At 39.8% G+C, this 18,256-nt stretch overlaps 1 protein-coding gene and 1 long non-coding RNA gene across 2 annotated transcripts; one reads left to right on the top strand and one right to left on the bottom strand.

The window, feature by feature from the left end:
• The first annotated feature begins 820 nt into the window (after nucleotides 1–820).
• On the top strand, nucleotides 821–2,191 carry LOC138970430 (uncharacterized). The gene is made up of 2 exons (XR_011456937.1): nucleotides 821–1,300; nucleotides 1,586–2,191. It is a non-coding gene; the product is annotated as an uncharacterized lncRNA (long non-coding RNA).
• A 10,895-nt stretch (nucleotides 2,192–13,086) lies between these two features.
• On the bottom strand, nucleotides 13,087–16,240 carry LOC138972020 (adhesion G protein-coupled receptor E1-like). The gene is made up of 5 exons (XM_070344861.1): nucleotides 16,234–16,240; nucleotides 15,650–15,778; nucleotides 14,613–14,741; nucleotides 13,610–13,744; nucleotides 13,087–13,226 (listed from the first exon to the last, which is right to left on the bottom strand). Exons 1-5 carry the CDS (start codon nucleotides 16,238–16,240, stop codon nucleotides 13,087–13,089), a joined length of 540 nt encoding a protein of 179 aa, XP_070200962.1.
• Between the last annotated feature and the right edge of the window lie 2,016 nt (nucleotides 16,241–18,256).

The raw sequence follows: 18,256 nt of genomic DNA, 5'->3' as shown, positions 1-18,256 counted from the left end.
AGGCCACACTAAATCATTTTTCGAACCTATTCTTACTGCGTGTGCGTGTGTGTTTGTGTTTGTGTGTGTGTGTGTGTGTGTGTGTGTGTGTGTGTGTGAACTGACCACACGCCCCATCCACCCGGGGTACATGGTGGTCCTGACACAGACAGACAGTGTCCCCGCTGTCACCAGTAGTGCAGGCCATGGAGTCTGCACAGTCCGGCTTGGTCCTCTGGCACGTGCTGTACACCGTCTGACCTGACACACAGCATTGCACACCTTTAATGACGTGCGACACCGATACATGCACAGCATTGCACACCTTTAATGACGTGCGACACCGATACATGCACAGCCTGACGGTGACTTTACCATTGATTTTCTACTGCTTATATTTTGACTTGAGTACAGTGAGTACAGTATTCCTTTGTTTTTTAATTTTGACTTGACGTCATCGAGACAAACTTCACAAATCATTCGCGGGGAAGTTAGGCTACAGTCTGCTTCTTCGGGGTTTATTTGCTGTTGTGGCGATTGTTTGGTGTGTGTTATTTCTTACCACATGAGAAATCGGAACGCTGTAGGTAGCTCGTGTCACAAGTACACGTGGAGTTGCCCGTGACGTCATCAGTGGAACACGTCATCTTCTCTGCGCACTCTGCACTGTCGCTGCAGCTCTGTCCTGAAGCCTTGCCTTGATCCCAACAGAAACATCATCATTATTTGTCAACACCTTCTCCACTACCTGCAGCTCTGTCCTGAAGCCTTGCCTTGATCCCAACAGAAACATCAGAATTATTTGTCAACACCTTCTCCACTACCTGCAGCTCTGAATAGCTGTTAGTGGATTAGAAAGTTTGTTTCTAATGTCAGGTGCGACAATTTTGATCCCTAGAGGAAACTGGTATGAAGATTGCAGTTCAGTAAAGTAGTTACCCTCTTTTGCCTATTATCCTTAAGAAAAAATAACCTCGGTCGGTCATTTTTTTCTGGGAGGAGGGGGTAATGTGACAAACGGATTTGCACATAGTGTATATTGGAATTATGTGACTCAGGTGTACAGAATTTATGGGTCACGAACTTTGAGTGGACACCGTACAGTGACGTCACTGACGCATTGCAGTAGTGTCGGTGACCAATCAGAGCAGAGTATAGACCGAGGGGGCGCTGTAAAGATAATACAGGCTCAGAGCTTTGCAGACTGTCGACAGGAGCAGACGTGTCTCCCAGTTGTAAAGTTGCTCACCGGGCGCTAGAGGTCCTTTGGAGACTCGTGTCGCGGTTACTGAATCAGTAGATTCAGCTGCTGTGTTTACAGGTATTTATTGAATTGATATTTTACTCGGAGATATTATTTTGCTCGGAAATATTGACTTGAGAAATGACCGGGAGAGTCATGTGTGAATTAACTGAAAAACGTGCGCGGTTGTCAGCCATTGTGGAAAATGGAATGTTTACATGTTTTTCGGAAATGAATTCGCTTATGAGTTAGCGGGTGTATATACTGTAACCGCATAAGATAGTTGACGGTAGTGATAAAGAACGTTATAAAAGTTTATTCAAGTATGGAGACTTATGGTAGTTTAAACTTGTGTTTTTTTAGCACCCCGGGCCGAGTGGGTTCCGGAGATATCCCGGGCTGAGAGCAGTCGCGGAAGCGGGAACGAGACGGGAGGTTCTGCCCTCATGCTCCAGCCGAGGGCTGTGGAGACGCTGGAGGGAAAGACAGCGTGAAGCGCTGCGTAACGGGAACCCCGTCCCATTCCACCACACGAGACAGTTGTGTGGGTGGGGTGAAGCAGTGTGTGCCACTGTATACTGTGAGTACGACTGAGAGAATTTAACCAGCGTGATAGCTGCACAGATACGTTTCCCGAGTGAATAACCACGAGACGTCGAGCGTCGTGGGGTTTGTTATCTGTGTATAACAGAACTGAATAGTAACAGAAGAATTGTTTGAGACAGTGTCTTCGTGTGTTTTGAGACAGACGGGCTTTCACGGAACAAAGCCTCAAGTATTATACGTGTGTGCACGAGAACTGTATATTGCATGACATAATAACATGTATGTAATTTTGTCATGTTTGATTTCTGTATGTTGACAGAAATAGGACTTTCATGTTGAGCGAAAGTGATCTGTAGAATGGATGTAGAATAATATGTTTATGTTGTGATTGAATACTTTAATAGAGGTGCAGGGGCAAAGGGCTTTGCTGTGTTCTTGTCTTTGTGCCTGGTTGGAGTGTTGTGTGTGTGTGTGTGTGAAGAACAGTTATTAGTAAACAGAGAGTAGCACGCGCAATTTTGATAGGAATAGATAGACATACATACAGATATACACATCGAAATTCCGGCCGTAACAGTGTGGAAACACTCATACATCCATAATGTCCAAAATGTCTCACCACAAGACCCAGTGAGGCTGACGGCGTACCCCTGTCGACACGAGCAGCGTCTGTTGGGAGAGGTCCCCCTGCAGTCCATCGTGTCCCCGCAGTCCTCGCTGGCTGTACACCTGCCACTGTCTCGCACACCTGTCACGTGGGTAGTCACATGATAATATTATTATTATGATATTCAACAATTTGAAGGAAGATAGTGTACACTTAATTTGACAAGTGCATTTTATCCACCGCCTGAATTTCTCTTTTGAGACAACAAAGTATAGCTGTGTTGTATTATATTGTGTTCTGTTGTGTTGGGCAGTGTTGGGTTGTATTGTACTGTATTGCATTGTTTTGAAATGTATTGCGGTGTATTGTCTTGAATTGTCTTGTCTTGTTTTGCATTGTTTGATTGCATTGGATTTGATTCTATTGGATTGTACTCTATCGTATTGTCCAAGTGTCCATTCCACCCACCACAGTGGCCGTCTGCCTTGGGTACGTAGTCTGGGTCACATTGACACGTAGCTGTGACGTCATCACCTTGTGACGTACAGTTCATGTGATCGCCACACTTGTCTGACGTCATGCACACCCCATCCAACCCCTTCCCTGAAAGGCACAGGTTACAAAACTGGAGGCGGAAACATTGAATTGGCGGATCAAAAAGATTGATGGGTAAACGTAGAATGTGTAAAAAAAACTTATAAAAGTTGCTTGTGTCAAATCTGTTATAACCCACCACCCCCCCCCCCCCCCCTTCCTTTCACTCTCCGCCTCACCTCCTCACTTGTTCAGACAGATGGCAAAAGATAAAAGCTGAATGCGTTAACAAAAAAAACCCTAAAAAAGCACTAGCTTTTCATGAAAAACAACACCATTTTAATATCGTAATTTGGTAATGTTCAAGTCGTAATTTCGCTACCTTTGTTGGTTTAACCATTCCTTCTCTTTTTGGTGTTTTTTTTCTTCTGTGATGTCTTGCTTTTCTCTGTTGGTCCAAAAGAAACCTTTAAAGTTGAAAGGCTAAATTGGATAATTGTGGTTGTCATGATGAGTAAATAAAAAGGTGACATTTTTGGAATGTTTAATTAAGGACAAAACAAAACATTCCAAAGAACGACCTTTTCAAGTGAATACACAAGAGAAACAACAAAAACAAATAAATAAATGATGCTGTGACTTTCTGATAATGATGCTGTGACTTTCTGATAATGATGCTGTGACTTTCTTATAATGATGCTGTGACTTTCTTATAATGTTGCTGTGACTTTCTGATAATGTTGCTGTGACTTTCTTATAATGATGCTGTGACTTTCTTATAATGATGCTGTGACTTTCTGATAATGATGCTGTGACTTTCTGATAATGATGCTGTGACTTTCTGATAATGATGCTGTGACTTTCTGATAATGATGCTGTGACTTTCTTATAATGATGCTGTGACTTTCTGATAATGATGCTGTGACTTTCTGATAATGATGCTGTGACTTTCTGATAATGATGCTGTGACTTTCTGATAATGATGCTGTGACTTTCTGATAATGATGCTGTGACTTTCTGATAATGATGCTGTGACTTTCTGATAATGATGCTGTGACTTTCTGATAATGATGCTGTGACTTTCTGATAATGATGCTGTGACTTTCTGATAATGATGCTGTGACTTTCTGATAATGATGCTGTGACTTTCTGATAATGATGCTGTGACTTTCTGATAATGATGCTGTGACTTTCTGATAATGATGCTGTGACTTTCTGATAATGATGCTGTGACTTTCTGATAATGATGCTGTGACTTTCTGATAATGATGCTGTGACTTTCTGATAATGATGCTGTGACTTTCTGATAATGATGCTGTGACTTTCTGATAATGATGCTGTGACTTTCTTATAATGATGCTGTGACTTTCTTATAATGATGCTGTGACTTTCTGATAATGATGCTGTGACTTTCTTATAATGATGCTGTGACTTTCTGATAATGATGCTGTGACTTTCTGATAATGATGCTGTGACTTTCTGATAATGATGCTGTGACTTTCTGATAATGATGCTGTGACTTTCTGATAATGATGCTGTGACTTTCTGATAATGATGCTGTGACTTTCTTATAATGATGCTGTGACTTTCTTATAATGATGCTGTGACTTTCTGATAATGATGCTGTGACTTTCTTATAATGATGCTGTGACTTTCTGATAATGATGCTGTGACTTTCTGATAATGATGCTGTGACTTTCTGATAATGATGCTGTGACTTTCTGATAATGATGCTGTGACTTTCTGATAATGATGCTGTGACTTTCTGATAATGATGCTGTGACTTTCTGATAATGATGCTGTGACTTTCTTATAATGATGCTGTGACTTTCTTATAATGATGCTGTGACTTTCTGATAATGATGCTGTGACTTTCTTATAATGATGCTGTGACTTTCTGATAATGATGCTGTGACTTTCTGATAATGATGCTGTGACTTTCTGATAATGATGCTGTGACTTTCTGATAATGATGCTGTGACTTTCTGATAATGATGCTGTGACTTTCTGATAATGATGCTGTGACTTTCTGATAATGATGCTGTGACTTTCTTATAATGATGCTGTGACTTTCTTATAATGATGCTGTGACTTTCTGATAATGATGCTGTGACTTTCTTATAATGATGCTGTGACTTTCTGATAATGATGCTGTGACTTTCTGATAATGATGCTGTGACTTTCTGATAATGATGCTGTGACTTTCTGATAATGATGCTGTGACTTTCTGATAATGATGCTGTGACTTTCTGATAATGATGCTGTGACTTTCTGATAATGATGCTGTGACTTTCTTATAATGATGCTGTGACTTTCTTATAATGATGCTGTGACTTTCTGATAATGATGCTGTGACTTTCTTATAATGATGCTGTGACTTTCTGATAATGATGCTGTGACTTTCTTATAATGATGCTGTGACTTTCTGATAATGATGCTGTGACTTTCTGATAATGATGCTGTGACTTTCTGATAATGATGCTGTGACTTTCTGATAATGATGCTGTGACTTTCTTATAATGATGCTGTGACTTTCTGATAATGATGCTGTGACTTTCTGATAATGATGCTGTGACTTTCTGATAATGATGCTGTGACTTTCTGATAATGATGCTGTGACTTTCTGATAATGATGCTGTGACTTTCTGATAATGATGCTGTGACTTTCTTATAATGATGCTGTGACTTTCTGATAATGATGCTGTGACTTTCTGATAATGATGCTGTGACTTTCTTATAATGATGCTGTGACTTTCTTATAATGATGCTGTGACTTTCTGATAATGATGCTGTGACTTTCTGATAATGATGCTGTGACTTTCTGATAATGATGCTGTGACTTTCTTATAATGATGCTGTGACTTTCTGATAATGATGCTGTGACTTTCTGATAATGATGCTGTGACTTTCTGATAATGATGCTGTGACTTTCTGATAATGATGCTGTGACTTTCTTATAATGATGCTGTGACTTTCTGATAATGATGCTGTGACTTTCTGATAATGATGCTGTGACTTTCTGATAATGATGCTGTGACTTTCTTATAATGATGCTGTGACTTTCTGATAATGATGCTGTGACTTTCTGATAATGATGCTGTGACTTTCTTATAATGATGCTGTGACTTTCTGATAATGATGCTGTGACTTTCTGATAATGATGCTGTGACTTTCTTATAATGATGCTGTGACTTTCTTATAATGATGCTGTGACTTTCTTATAATGATGCTGTGACTTTCTGATAATGATGCTGTGACTTTCTGATAATGATGCTGTGACTTTCTGATAATGATGCTGTGACTTTCTTATAATGATGCTGTGACTTTCTGATAATGATGCTGTGACTTTCTGATAATGATGCTGTGACTTTCTGATAATGATGCTGTGACTTTCTTATAATGATGCTGTGACTTTCTTATAATGATGCTGTGACTTTCTGATAATGATGCTGTGACTTTCTTATAATGATGCTGTGACTTTCTGATAATGATGCTGTGACTTTCTGATAATGATGCTGTGACTTTCTTATAATGATGCTGTGACTTTCTGATAATGATGCTGTGACTTTCTGATAATGATGCTGTGACTTTCTGATAATGATGCTGTGACTTTCTGATAATGATGCTGTGACTTTCTTATAATGATGCTGTGACTTTCTGATAATGATGCTGTGACTTTCTGATAATGATGCTGTGACTTTCTGATAATGATGCTGTGACTTTCTGATAATGATGCTGTGACTTTCTGATAATGATGCTGTGACTTTCTGATAATGATGCTGTGACTTTCTGATAATGATGCTGTGACTTTCTGATAATGATGCTGTGACTTTCTGATAATGATGCTGTGACTTTCTGATAATGATGCTGTGACTTTCTTATAATGATGCTGTGACTTTCTGATAATGATGCTGTGACTTTCTGATAATGATGCTGTGACTTTCTGATAATGATGCTGTGACTTTCTGATAATGATGCTGTGACTTTCTTATAATGATGCTGTGACTTTCTGATAATGATGCTGTGACTTTCTGATAATGATGCTGTGACTTTCTGATAATGATGCTGTGACTTTCTGATAATGATGCTGTGACTTTCTGATAATGATGCTGTGACTTTCTTATAATGATGCTGTGACTTTCTGATAATGATGCTGTGACTTTCTGATAATGATGCTGTGACTTTCTTATAATGATGCTGTGACTTTCTGATAATGATGCTGTGACTTTCTGATAATGATGCTGTGACTTTCTGATAATGATGCTGTGACTTTCTGATAATGATGCTGTGACTTTCTGATAATGATGCTGTGACTTTCTTATAATGATGCTGTGACTTTCTTATAATGATGCTGTGACTTTCTTATAATGATGCTGTGACTTTCTTATAATGATGCTGTGACTTTCTGATAATGATGCTGTGACTTTCTTATAATGATGCTGTGACTTTCTTATAATGATGCTGTGACTTTCTGATAATGATGCTGTGACTTTCTGATAATGATGCTGTGACTTTCTGATAATGATGCTGTGACTTTCTGATAATGATGCTGTGACTTTCTGATAATGATGCTGTGACTTTCTGATAATGATGCTGTGACTTTCTGATAATGATGCTGTGACTTTCTGATAATGATGCTGTGACTTTCTTATAATGATGCTGTGACTTTCTTATAATGATGCTGTGACTTTCTGATAATGATGCTGTGACTTTCTGATAATGATGCTGTGACTTTCTGATAATGATGCTGTGACTTTCTGATAATGATGCTGTGACTTTCTGATAATGATGCTGTGACTTTCTGATAATGATGCTGTGACTTTCTGATAATGATGCTGTGACTTTCTGATAATGATGCTGTGACTTTCTGATAATGATGCTGTGACTTTCTGATAATGATGCTGTGACTTTCTGATAATGATGCTGTGACTTTCTTATAATGATGCTGTGACTTTCTGATAATGATGCTGTGACTTTCTGATAATGATGCTGTGACTTTCTTATAATGATGCTGTGACTTTCTGATAATGATGCTGTGACTTTCTTATAATGATGCTGTGACTTTCTGATAATGATGCTGTGACTTTCTGATAATGATGCTGTGACTTTCTGATAATGATGCTGTGACTTTCTTATAATGATGCTGTGACTTTCTGATAATGATGCTGTGACTTTCTTATAATGATGCTGTGACTTTCTGATAATGATGCTGTGACTTTCTGATAATGATGCTGTGACTTTCTGATAATGATGCTGTGACTTTCTGATAATGATGCTGTGACTTTCTGATAATGATGCTGTGACTTTCTTATAATGATGCTGTGACTTTCTGATAATGATGCTGTGACTTTCTTATAATGATGCTGTGACTTTCTGATAATGATGCTGTGACTTTCTTATAATGATGCTGTGACTTTCTGATAATGATGCTGTGACTTTCTGATAATGATGCTGTGACTTTCTGATAATGATGCTGTGACTTTCTGATAATGATGCTGTGACTTTCTGATAATGATGCTGTGACTTTCTGATAATGATGCTGTGACTTTCTGATAATGATGCTGTGACTTTCTTATAATGATGCTGTGACTTTCTTATAATGATGCTGTGACTTTCTGATAATGATGCTGTGACTTTCTTATAATGATGCTGTGACTTTCTGATAATGATGCTGTGACTTTCTGATAATGATGCTGTGACTTTCTGATAATGATGCTGTGACTTTCTGATAATGATGCTGTGACTTTCTGATAATGATGCTGTGACTTTCTTATAATGATGCTGTGACTTTCTGATAATGATGCTGTGACTTTCTGATAATGATGCTGTGACTTTCTGATAATGATGCTGTGACTTTCTGATAATGATGCTGTGACTTTCTGATAATGATGCTGTGACTTTCTGATAATGATGCTGTGACTTTCTGATAATGATGCTGTGACTTTCTTATAATGATGCTGTGACTTTCTGATAATGATGCTGTGACTTTCTGATAATGATGCTGTGACTTTCTTATAATGATGCTGTGACTTTCTGATAATGATGCTGTGACTTTCTTATAATGATGCTGTGACTTTCTGATAATGATGCTGTGACTTTCTGATAATGATGCTGTGACTTTCTGATAATGATGCTGTGACTTTCTTATAATGATGCTGTGACTTTCTGATAATGATGCTGTGACTTTCTTATAATGATGCTGTGACTTTCTGATAATGATGCTGTGACTTTCTTATAATGATGCTGTGACTTTCTTATAATGATGCTGTGACTTTCTGATAATGATGCTGTGACTTTCTGATAATGATGCTGTGACTTTCTTATAATGATGCTGTGACTTTCTTATAATGATGCTGTGACTTTCTTATAATGATGCTGTGACTTTCTGATAATGATGCTGTGACTTTCTTATAATGATGCTGTGACTTTCTTATAATGATGCTGTGACTTTCTGATAATGATGCTGTGACTTTCTTATAATGATGCTGTGACTTTCTGATAATGATGCTGTGACTTTCTGATAATGATGCTGTGACTTTCTTATAATGATGCTGTGACTTTCTGATAATGATGCTGTGACTTTCTTATAATGATGCTGTGACTTTCTTATAATGATGCTGTGACTTTCTGATAATGATGCTGTGACTTTCTTATAATGATGCTGTGACTTTCTGATAATGATGCTGTGACTTTCTTATAATGATGCTGTGACTTTCTTATAATGATGCTGTGACTTTCTGATAATGATGCTGTGACTTTCTGATAATGATGCTGTGACTTTCTGATAATGATGCTGTGACTTTCTGATAATGATGCTGTGACTTTCTTATAATGATGCTGTGACTTTCTTATAATGATGCTGTGACTTTCTGATAATGATGCTGTGACTTTCTTATAATGATGCTGTGACTTTCTGATAATGATGCTGTGACTTTCTGATAATGATGCTGTGACTTTCTTATAATGATGCTGTGACTTTCTGATAATGATGCTGTGACTTTCTGATAATGATGCTGTGACTTTCTGATAATGATGCTGTGACTTTCTGATAATGATGCTGTGACTTTCTTATAATGATGCTGTGACTTTCTGATAATGATGCTGTGACTTTCTGATAATGATGCTGTGACTTTCTTATAATGATGCTGTGACTTTCTGATAATGATGCTGTGACTTTCTGATAATGATGCTGTGACTTTCTTATAATGATGCTGTGACTTTCTGATAATGATGCTGTGACTTTCTGATAATGATGCTGTGACTTTCTGATAATGATGCTGTGACTTTCTTATAATGATGCTGTGACTTTCTTATAATGATGCTGTGACTTTCTGATAATGATGCTGTGACTTTCTGATAATGATGCTGTGACTTTCTTATAATGATGCTGTGACTTTCTGATAATGATGCTGTGACTTTCTGATAATGATGCTGTGACTTTCTTATAATGATGCTGTGACTTTCTGATAATGATGCTGTGACTTTCTGATAATGATGCTGTGACTTTCTTATAATGATGCTGTGACTTTCTTATAATGATGCTGTGACTTTCTGATAATGATGCTGTGACTTTCTTATAATGATGCTGTGACTTTCTGATAATGATGCTGTGACTTTCTGATAATGTTGCTGTGACTTTCTGATAATGATGCTGTGACTTTCTTATAATGATGCTGTGACTTTCTGATAATGTTGCTGTGACTTTCTGATAATGATGCTGTGACTTTCTTATAATGATGCTGTGACTTTCTGATAATGATGCTGTGACTTTCTTATAATGATGCTGTGACTTTCTGATAATGTTGCTGTGACTTTCTGATAATGATGCTGTGACTTTCTTATAATGATGCTGTGACTTTCTGATAATGATGCTGTGACTTTCTTATAATGATGCTGTGACTTTCTGATAATGTTGCTGTGACTTTCTGATAATGATGCTGTGACTTTCTGATAATGATGCTGTGACTTTCTGATAATGATGCTGTGACTTTCTGATAATGATGCTGTGACTTTCTGATAATGATGCTGTGACTTTCTTATAATGATGCTGTGACTTTCTGATAATGTTGCTGTGACTTTCTGATAATGATGCTGTGACTTTCTGATAATGATGCTGTGACTTTCTGATAATGATGCTGTGACTTTCTTATAATGATGCTGTGACTTTCTGATAATGATGCTGTGACTTTCTGATAATGATGCTGTGACTTTCTGATAATGTTGCTGTGACTTTCTGATAATGATGCTGTGACTTTCTGATAATGTTGCTGTGACTTTCTGATAATGATGCTGTGACTTTCTGATAATGATGCTGTGACTTTCTGATAATGATGCTGTGACTTTCTTATAATGATGCTGTGACTTTCTGATAATGATGCTGTGACTTTCTGATAATGATGCTGTGACTTTCTTATAATGATGCTGTGACTTTCTGATAATGATGCTGTGACTTTCTGATAATGATGCTGTGACTTTCTTATAATGATGCTGTGACTTTCTGATAATGATGCTGTGACTTTCTGATAATGATGCTGTGACTTTCTGATAATGATGCTGTGACTTTTTTATAATGATGCTGTGACTTTCTGATAATGATGCTGTGACTTTCTGATAATGATGCTGTGACTTTCTTATAATGATGCTGTGACTTTCTTATAATGATGCTGTGACTTTCTTATAATGTTCTGAAGATGATCGTAGCATTGACAAGTCAAACACTGTTCGGTCATGTTGAGTAAAGATCTATTGTGTGTTTATCATGTTGTGATGGCATGCACATCTCACCGCAGTATCCATTGCCTTTGCCCACATAGCCATCTGTGCACGTGCAGACGTATAGGTCACGTGACAAGCCGCTACAGTTCATGTTGTTCCCGCACTGTGCGTCCAGTGAGCAGCTCTCGCTCTGCATCAAACCTGAACATGAAAAACCACGTTTCCCTTATTTTTGATTGGCAGACTGGGCTGTTTTGGTACAAGCTAGTCACATAATGTGGGTCGACTGCAAACTTATTTCTGCTTTTGGGTAATTGATCTGAAATAGGATTACTATATATTATTATATCAAACAGAGAAAAAATTCAAGGAAAAAAGGTAGAACAAAATGCTGAACAGAACTCCCCCTAGTCAATATGTCTGTCCAGCCAAATTAACCAAAGACAAAGTCAGATTGTTCCAGCCAAATTAACCAAAGACAAAGTCAGATTGTTCCAGACTAACGCCATATTTGAATGAAATCCAGCAGCGATTTCCTTTCTGCCTTTAACATAGTGGTATCCGAGTCTCATATTATCCAGTGTACGTCACATCCTGTTCGTTCTCAAAAGTAACAAATGAACTCAAATTAATAGTGTTTGAGTTGAATCCTGTTAAGTCTTTCAAACAATATATTAACACACATAATGATCTTTCATTGAACAAAAATGAAACACTAACCGCAGGTGCCATCGTATCGCTTCACAAAATTTCTGGCGCATGCGCAGACGAATGTAGAGTTATCTCCCACAATGCATCGCATGTGATCACCACAGTCAGCGAGCTCTGCACACGCTGCGCCAACTGTCCCACCTGTTTGAAGAACAGTGAATCAATATACACAGTGGATTGGTAGCTCAAATCAATATACACAGTGGATTGGTAGCTCAAATGAATCAATCAATCGATCTATTAAGCTATCATTCCTTCAATCTGCAATCCAGCACCGAATAGTTGAATTAACAAATGAAGAGTCAAACAGAAAATCTAAAGCAAGACAATCATGTTGCTCTGTGCGTGAGCATTATGGAGTTGTTGCTTATGTACATAGTAGATCTAGAATACATTCCCCAGCAAATGATACGTCATTATTTTCTTCGGAGATCTTTTCATGGCTCCTTTAAGTGTTACCAGCATAACTGGGGATGAATAACCACCGGTGTACCGAAATAGCAGGATTCTGGTAAACAGTTAATACTCTCATTATCATCATTATTCAACTCATGATAAACCCTTAGATATCATTATCGCTATCATGGCAACTTATTGCGGTGTGACGACCCTCACCACAAGATGAAACATCAGAATGAAGGTCGATTGTTTATGTCAATGCTTGTTATATTCTCTCAGGTGCCAGGAGAAAAGGTTCCGCACAACTCTCACTGACGTTATTGCACTTAGAGCGCTTACTTTCCTCTGTGTCTCAAACCTCACCACAAGACCCTTGGCGCGTGGCGGTGAAGGACTGGTTACAGACACAGCTCTGGTTGCCTGGCAACCCTTCACAAAGCATGGAGTCCCCACAGTCACTGGCTGTAGAACATCCCTCCCCCACCTGGCCACCTGGAACAAAAAGACCATGTCCTTCTTCTCCTGCCTTCGTCTGTTGCAACTCCTAAGTGTGTACTCGAGGTTTTGCGAACGCCGTCAGCATAAACAAGTTTGCTTTTGTTTTGTTTAAAAAAACGTCTTTCGAGAATGTATTATGCTTTCGTTTAAAATGCACTCTCTTCGCAAATGCCTCTTAAATTAAGGGGGGAAAAGCACACACAAAATGGTGGTTATTTTTTTTTATTCCAGAATCTATTTTACTGACAGTTATGCAAATGCCTTCTAAAAACGCACACCCAAAACACACGATAAAGCAAATCATTGAAGGAAAAGAATCAAACATCTGTTGTGTTTTGTTGTTGTCAAATGCAGCTTCGTTGTAAAGGACATCTTACCGCACGCGCCGTCCAGTGTGGGAACGTGTCCAGGGTCACAGCGACACAGCTGCTGGCCGCCCTGCCCGTCTGTCCGGCACTGCATGCTGTCACCACACTCCCCCAGTCCGAAACACGTCTGACTCTCCTTCTTGCCTAGACATATATCCCAAATCGTTGAACACATTCTACAGATAACACCGAGTCACATTCGTGCAAACATCGTCCACCACGTTTTACTGATACTAGTGACTCTCTGGGAATAACCAGCTATCATTTTGAAATTTGTGAAAGAAAAAAGTCTCATATCGAATAGACACAGTATAAACGGCCTTTCTTTAAAAACAAACATGGAAATCAGAGATGAGTATACACTGTAGGACAAACGGAGCGTCTCCATGTATACTCCCCAGTGAGCAATGTATAGTTACAGTACCAGTGAGCAATGTATAGCTACAGTACCAGTGAGCAATGTATAGTTACAGTACCAGTGAGCAATGTATAGTTACAGTACCTCACCTTCCAGAATCACAACTCTTCCACAAGCCACAACAATATTGATTTATATCTGGGATTTATAAACTGCCAACATTCCTGCGCCCAACAGCGTTTGAAATTCTTCTTATTCTAACTTCACTCTAAACAGTGTTTTCCACATTTGTGTAACAAGTTTTGAACACTGACGTGGTACACAGCTCTACCAGCAACACAGGCACACCCAATAAACACATTGTGGTCGCAAGTGTTCATATCAACACAATTAGTGAACACCAAGTGTTCATATCAACACAATTAGTGAACACCAAGTGTTCATATCAACACAACTAGTGAACACTATGTGTGCTACTTGCGCCAGCAGAACTATGTACTGCGAGTATGTCACAAAATTGTCAAAACTTGTTGCAGAAATGTATTCAAAAGTGGAACGCTTCTGTTTAGAGTGTATTTCCCTCCTTATTTTAACCTAATCTTTTTCCAGGTGGTGGAAAAAACACACTGTTTAGTACAAGAGCATAACACTGACCACATGACCCGTCGTGCCTGGTGACGTAGTTCTTGTTGCACGTGCACAGCGTGTCGTTGGCCTCGTCCTTACAGCCCGTGTTGTCCGCACACTCCCTGCTCGTCTGACACCGCGCACCCTCCACCTTGCCTGTGGTTAGACGTTTTCAATTCAATAGGTTATTTTAGTAAGGCCAATCAAAAATGGTTTAGGGTAACGTAACCAAAAACGATTTTTTTTAAAAATTTTGTCGATTTTAAAGGAGTTTTCTTCCCTTAATCTCGGTATGGTTCGCAAAATGTGCCAACAGTGTTTTTTTTTATGAAAAATAGTTTTAGGGTCGGCGGGAAGAAATAGGGTCGGTCGGGTTACCCTAAACCAACATATTGTGTGTGGGCCTAATCCACACGGAGGAGCAGGAGAACAAACGCTAAGAAACAAGAGAGACATGACGGCAACAGATGAAAGGTCCTACATTTCTGAAAAGTAGTGTGTCTCCAAACACATCAGATATCTGCATCCTATGATATAATTATGAATCAAATCGTTCTGTGGGGTAATCAAAACACATTCATTGCGCATTTACCAAAACTCTGAATTTGAATACACTTCTTATATATGTATATTATCTTGCGTTTGTCAACTGTAGTTACTCTTCTTGAATGTAGTGAACATTAGTCATGAAAAATTGGTCACGTGGTTTTATGGCACACAGGGATACAATTGTGATAGGACAAAGACTTGGTGTCATACAAGGCAAAGACTTGGTGTCATACAAGGCAACACATGCAGCCGCTAGGCCCGAGCTAGAGCTCAGTGCAGTACTTGACCTGGGAATGCTAAACCGAAACTAAAGCAGGTTCACAGAAAATGACGAGAAGGCCTATACCTTCAAGACCTTCAGAAAACTGAGAAAACCATATAATTATTGATGAGAAGGATTGGGGGCAGGGGGGGGGGGGGGGGGGGGGTCCGAAAGGGGGGTTCCACTGCATCAGAACAATACGCGGGAAGAGGAACTGCAACATGGAGAAGTGAAAGGGATGATGACGTCTCACCACAAGTCTTGTCCTCTCTGAGGACGTAGCCGTCAGCACACCTGCATGTCTGGTTGCCAGGGAAACCTGCACACGTCATCAGGGCTCCACACTCCTCAGACGTCACGCACACACCGCCGTCACCCACACCTGTAACACAGGCCGTTAATACGTTATTTGAATTGTTGGCCAGAACACGACATTTGACACAGACTGACACAGCCATTCTTCTCCCAGACAGCCATTCTTCTCCCAGACAGCCATTCTTCTCCCAGACAGCCATTCTTCTCCCAGACAGCCATTCTTCTCCCAGACAGCCATTCTTCTCCCAGACAGCCATTCTTCTCCCAGACAGCACTAGCGGTCGAGATGAACAGTGACAGTCAACCTCACAATCAAATGTAAAATGTTGGTCAAACTGAAGTACAAATGCATTTCATGTTAAGCTAAGTATGATGTGTTCGACAAGCGCTTAGAACTGTACCCACGGAATACGCGCTGTATAAGCTTCATTGTTCCAGACCCCCCCCCCCCCCCCCCCTCCCCCCCCCCCCCCCCCCCCCCCCCCCCTGGTGTAAGGGAGACACTCGGTGTACTCACCACACGAGCCATCTGGTCGCAGCGTGTAGCGGTGTACTCACCACACGAGCCATCTGGTCGCAGCGTGTAGCGGTGAGCACAGTGACAGCGCAGGGTATTGATAGTCCCTAGACACTCCATGTTGTGGCCGCACTCGGCTACTGTCACACACCTCTCACCCACCACCTTGCCTGCAAGAACCACACTACTTACAACAGTATGTTAATGCGCTTCTTCTTACACAAATAAGCCAATATGCTTTACTTTCTACTTACCCAAGTATGCCAGATTGCTCTACTTTCTACTTACCCAAGTATACCAGATTGCTCTACTTTCTACTTACCCAAGTATACCAGATTGCTCTACTTTCTACTTACCCAAGTATACCAGATTGCTCTACTTTCTACTTACCCAAGTATACCAGATTGCTCTACTTTCTACTTACCCAAGTATACCAGATTGCTCTACTTTCTACTTACCCAAGTATACCAGATTGCTCTACTTTCTACTTACCCAAGTATACCAGATTGCTCTACTTTCTACTTACCCAAGTATACCAGATTGCTCTACTTTCGACTTACCCAAGTATACCAGATTGCTCTACTTTCTACTTACCCAAGTATACCAGATTGTTCTACTTTCTACTTACCCAAGTATACCAGATTGCTCTACTTTCTACTTACCCAAGTATACCAGATTGCTCTACTTTCTACTTACCCAAGTATACCAGATTGCTCTACTTTCTACTTACCCAAGTATACCAGATTGCTCTACTTTCTACTTACCCAAGTATACCAGATTGCTCTACCTTATACTTAGACACGTATCTCAACGTGCTTTGAGCGCTACTTATATAATAGGCCAATGTGCTTCAGATGCTACTTCCAAAAGTAAGCTAACTATGCTTGCGTTATTCTAACACAGTATAGTATGTCAATGTCCTTTAAGTACTCCTTACACATGTATGCCAATGTGCTTTAAGTGTTACTTGCACGAGTATGTCAATGAGCTTCAAGTGCTTCTTACTGAAGCTTGTCAATGTGCTTCAAGAGCTATATTTACAAAAGCATACCAGTGTATGTTTAGTGCTCCTCCTACAAGTATGACAATCACACGGACAATCTGGAGAAACCTGCCCCCTCGCCTCACCCCCCACCCCTATATTCCGGATCTCGCTCGATCACTGTTGATGAAGAAACAGATTACACCGCAATGGGCAACACTCACCACAGGCCCCATTCGGAGTGTTGACAGTGCCCGCAGTGCACATGCAGCGTGAGTCCTGACAGTCCATGGTGTCCCCACAGTCAGTTGACGTCTGACAGGGAAAACCCACACCACGCCCTGCACAGTTACCAGACAAATCACGAGCTTCTGGACAATTTGTCTGATAACTTAATGTTCTGTATAATAAGTGTCAGTCTGTATGTCAATTAAAAGACCGCTTGGTTGAAGATGAGTGACCGTAATGTTTTCTGTTGTCACATTTAAACGTTCCTATTACATCACTTTCTTGTTTCTTTATTGTAGTTAGGATTTGTTCTTAAACACAAACGAATTTGTTATTGAAAAAACAGTGGCACTTCACCCACACTTTGTGGTACTCAACTTTTCTTTCATGACGTTCAAAACAGAAGTGTCAGTTTAAATCTAGCAAACCACAACAAAGCACGGAAATGTATTATACAACGGATGGAACATTCTGCACATCGAACATGACGGCGCCAGGCAAATCTTACCACAAGTGCCGACAATCATACGAGTGAAGTCTTCCATGCAGGAGCAGGAGCGGTTTCCAAGGTTACCGGAACAGAACATGTTGTCTGCGCAGTCAGTGTCAGAGACGCAGTCCCCTCCCTCGACCATTCCTGCAGAAACAAGATATGTTAGACACAGATCAGTTCATGTACATTCATCGCTGCAGCTACAAGATTCAAACCCTGTAGAAAACAAACGATATTAGGTCACAGATATGTCTCATATGCATACGCAAGATGCAATGAAATGACAGGTATGTTGTTCGATCTTTGTGACGTGAAGCTCTTGCTT

The sequence above is a fragment of the Littorina saxatilis genome, linkage group LG7 (assembly GCF_037325665.1).
Source record: "Littorina saxatilis isolate snail1 linkage group LG7, US_GU_Lsax_2.0, whole genome shotgun sequence".
Taxonomy (NCBI): domain Eukaryota; kingdom Metazoa; phylum Mollusca; class Gastropoda; order Littorinimorpha; family Littorinidae; genus Littorina; species Littorina saxatilis.
Note: the sequence above shows the minus strand (reverse complement) of the source record. Positions and strands in the feature narration are given on the sequence as shown.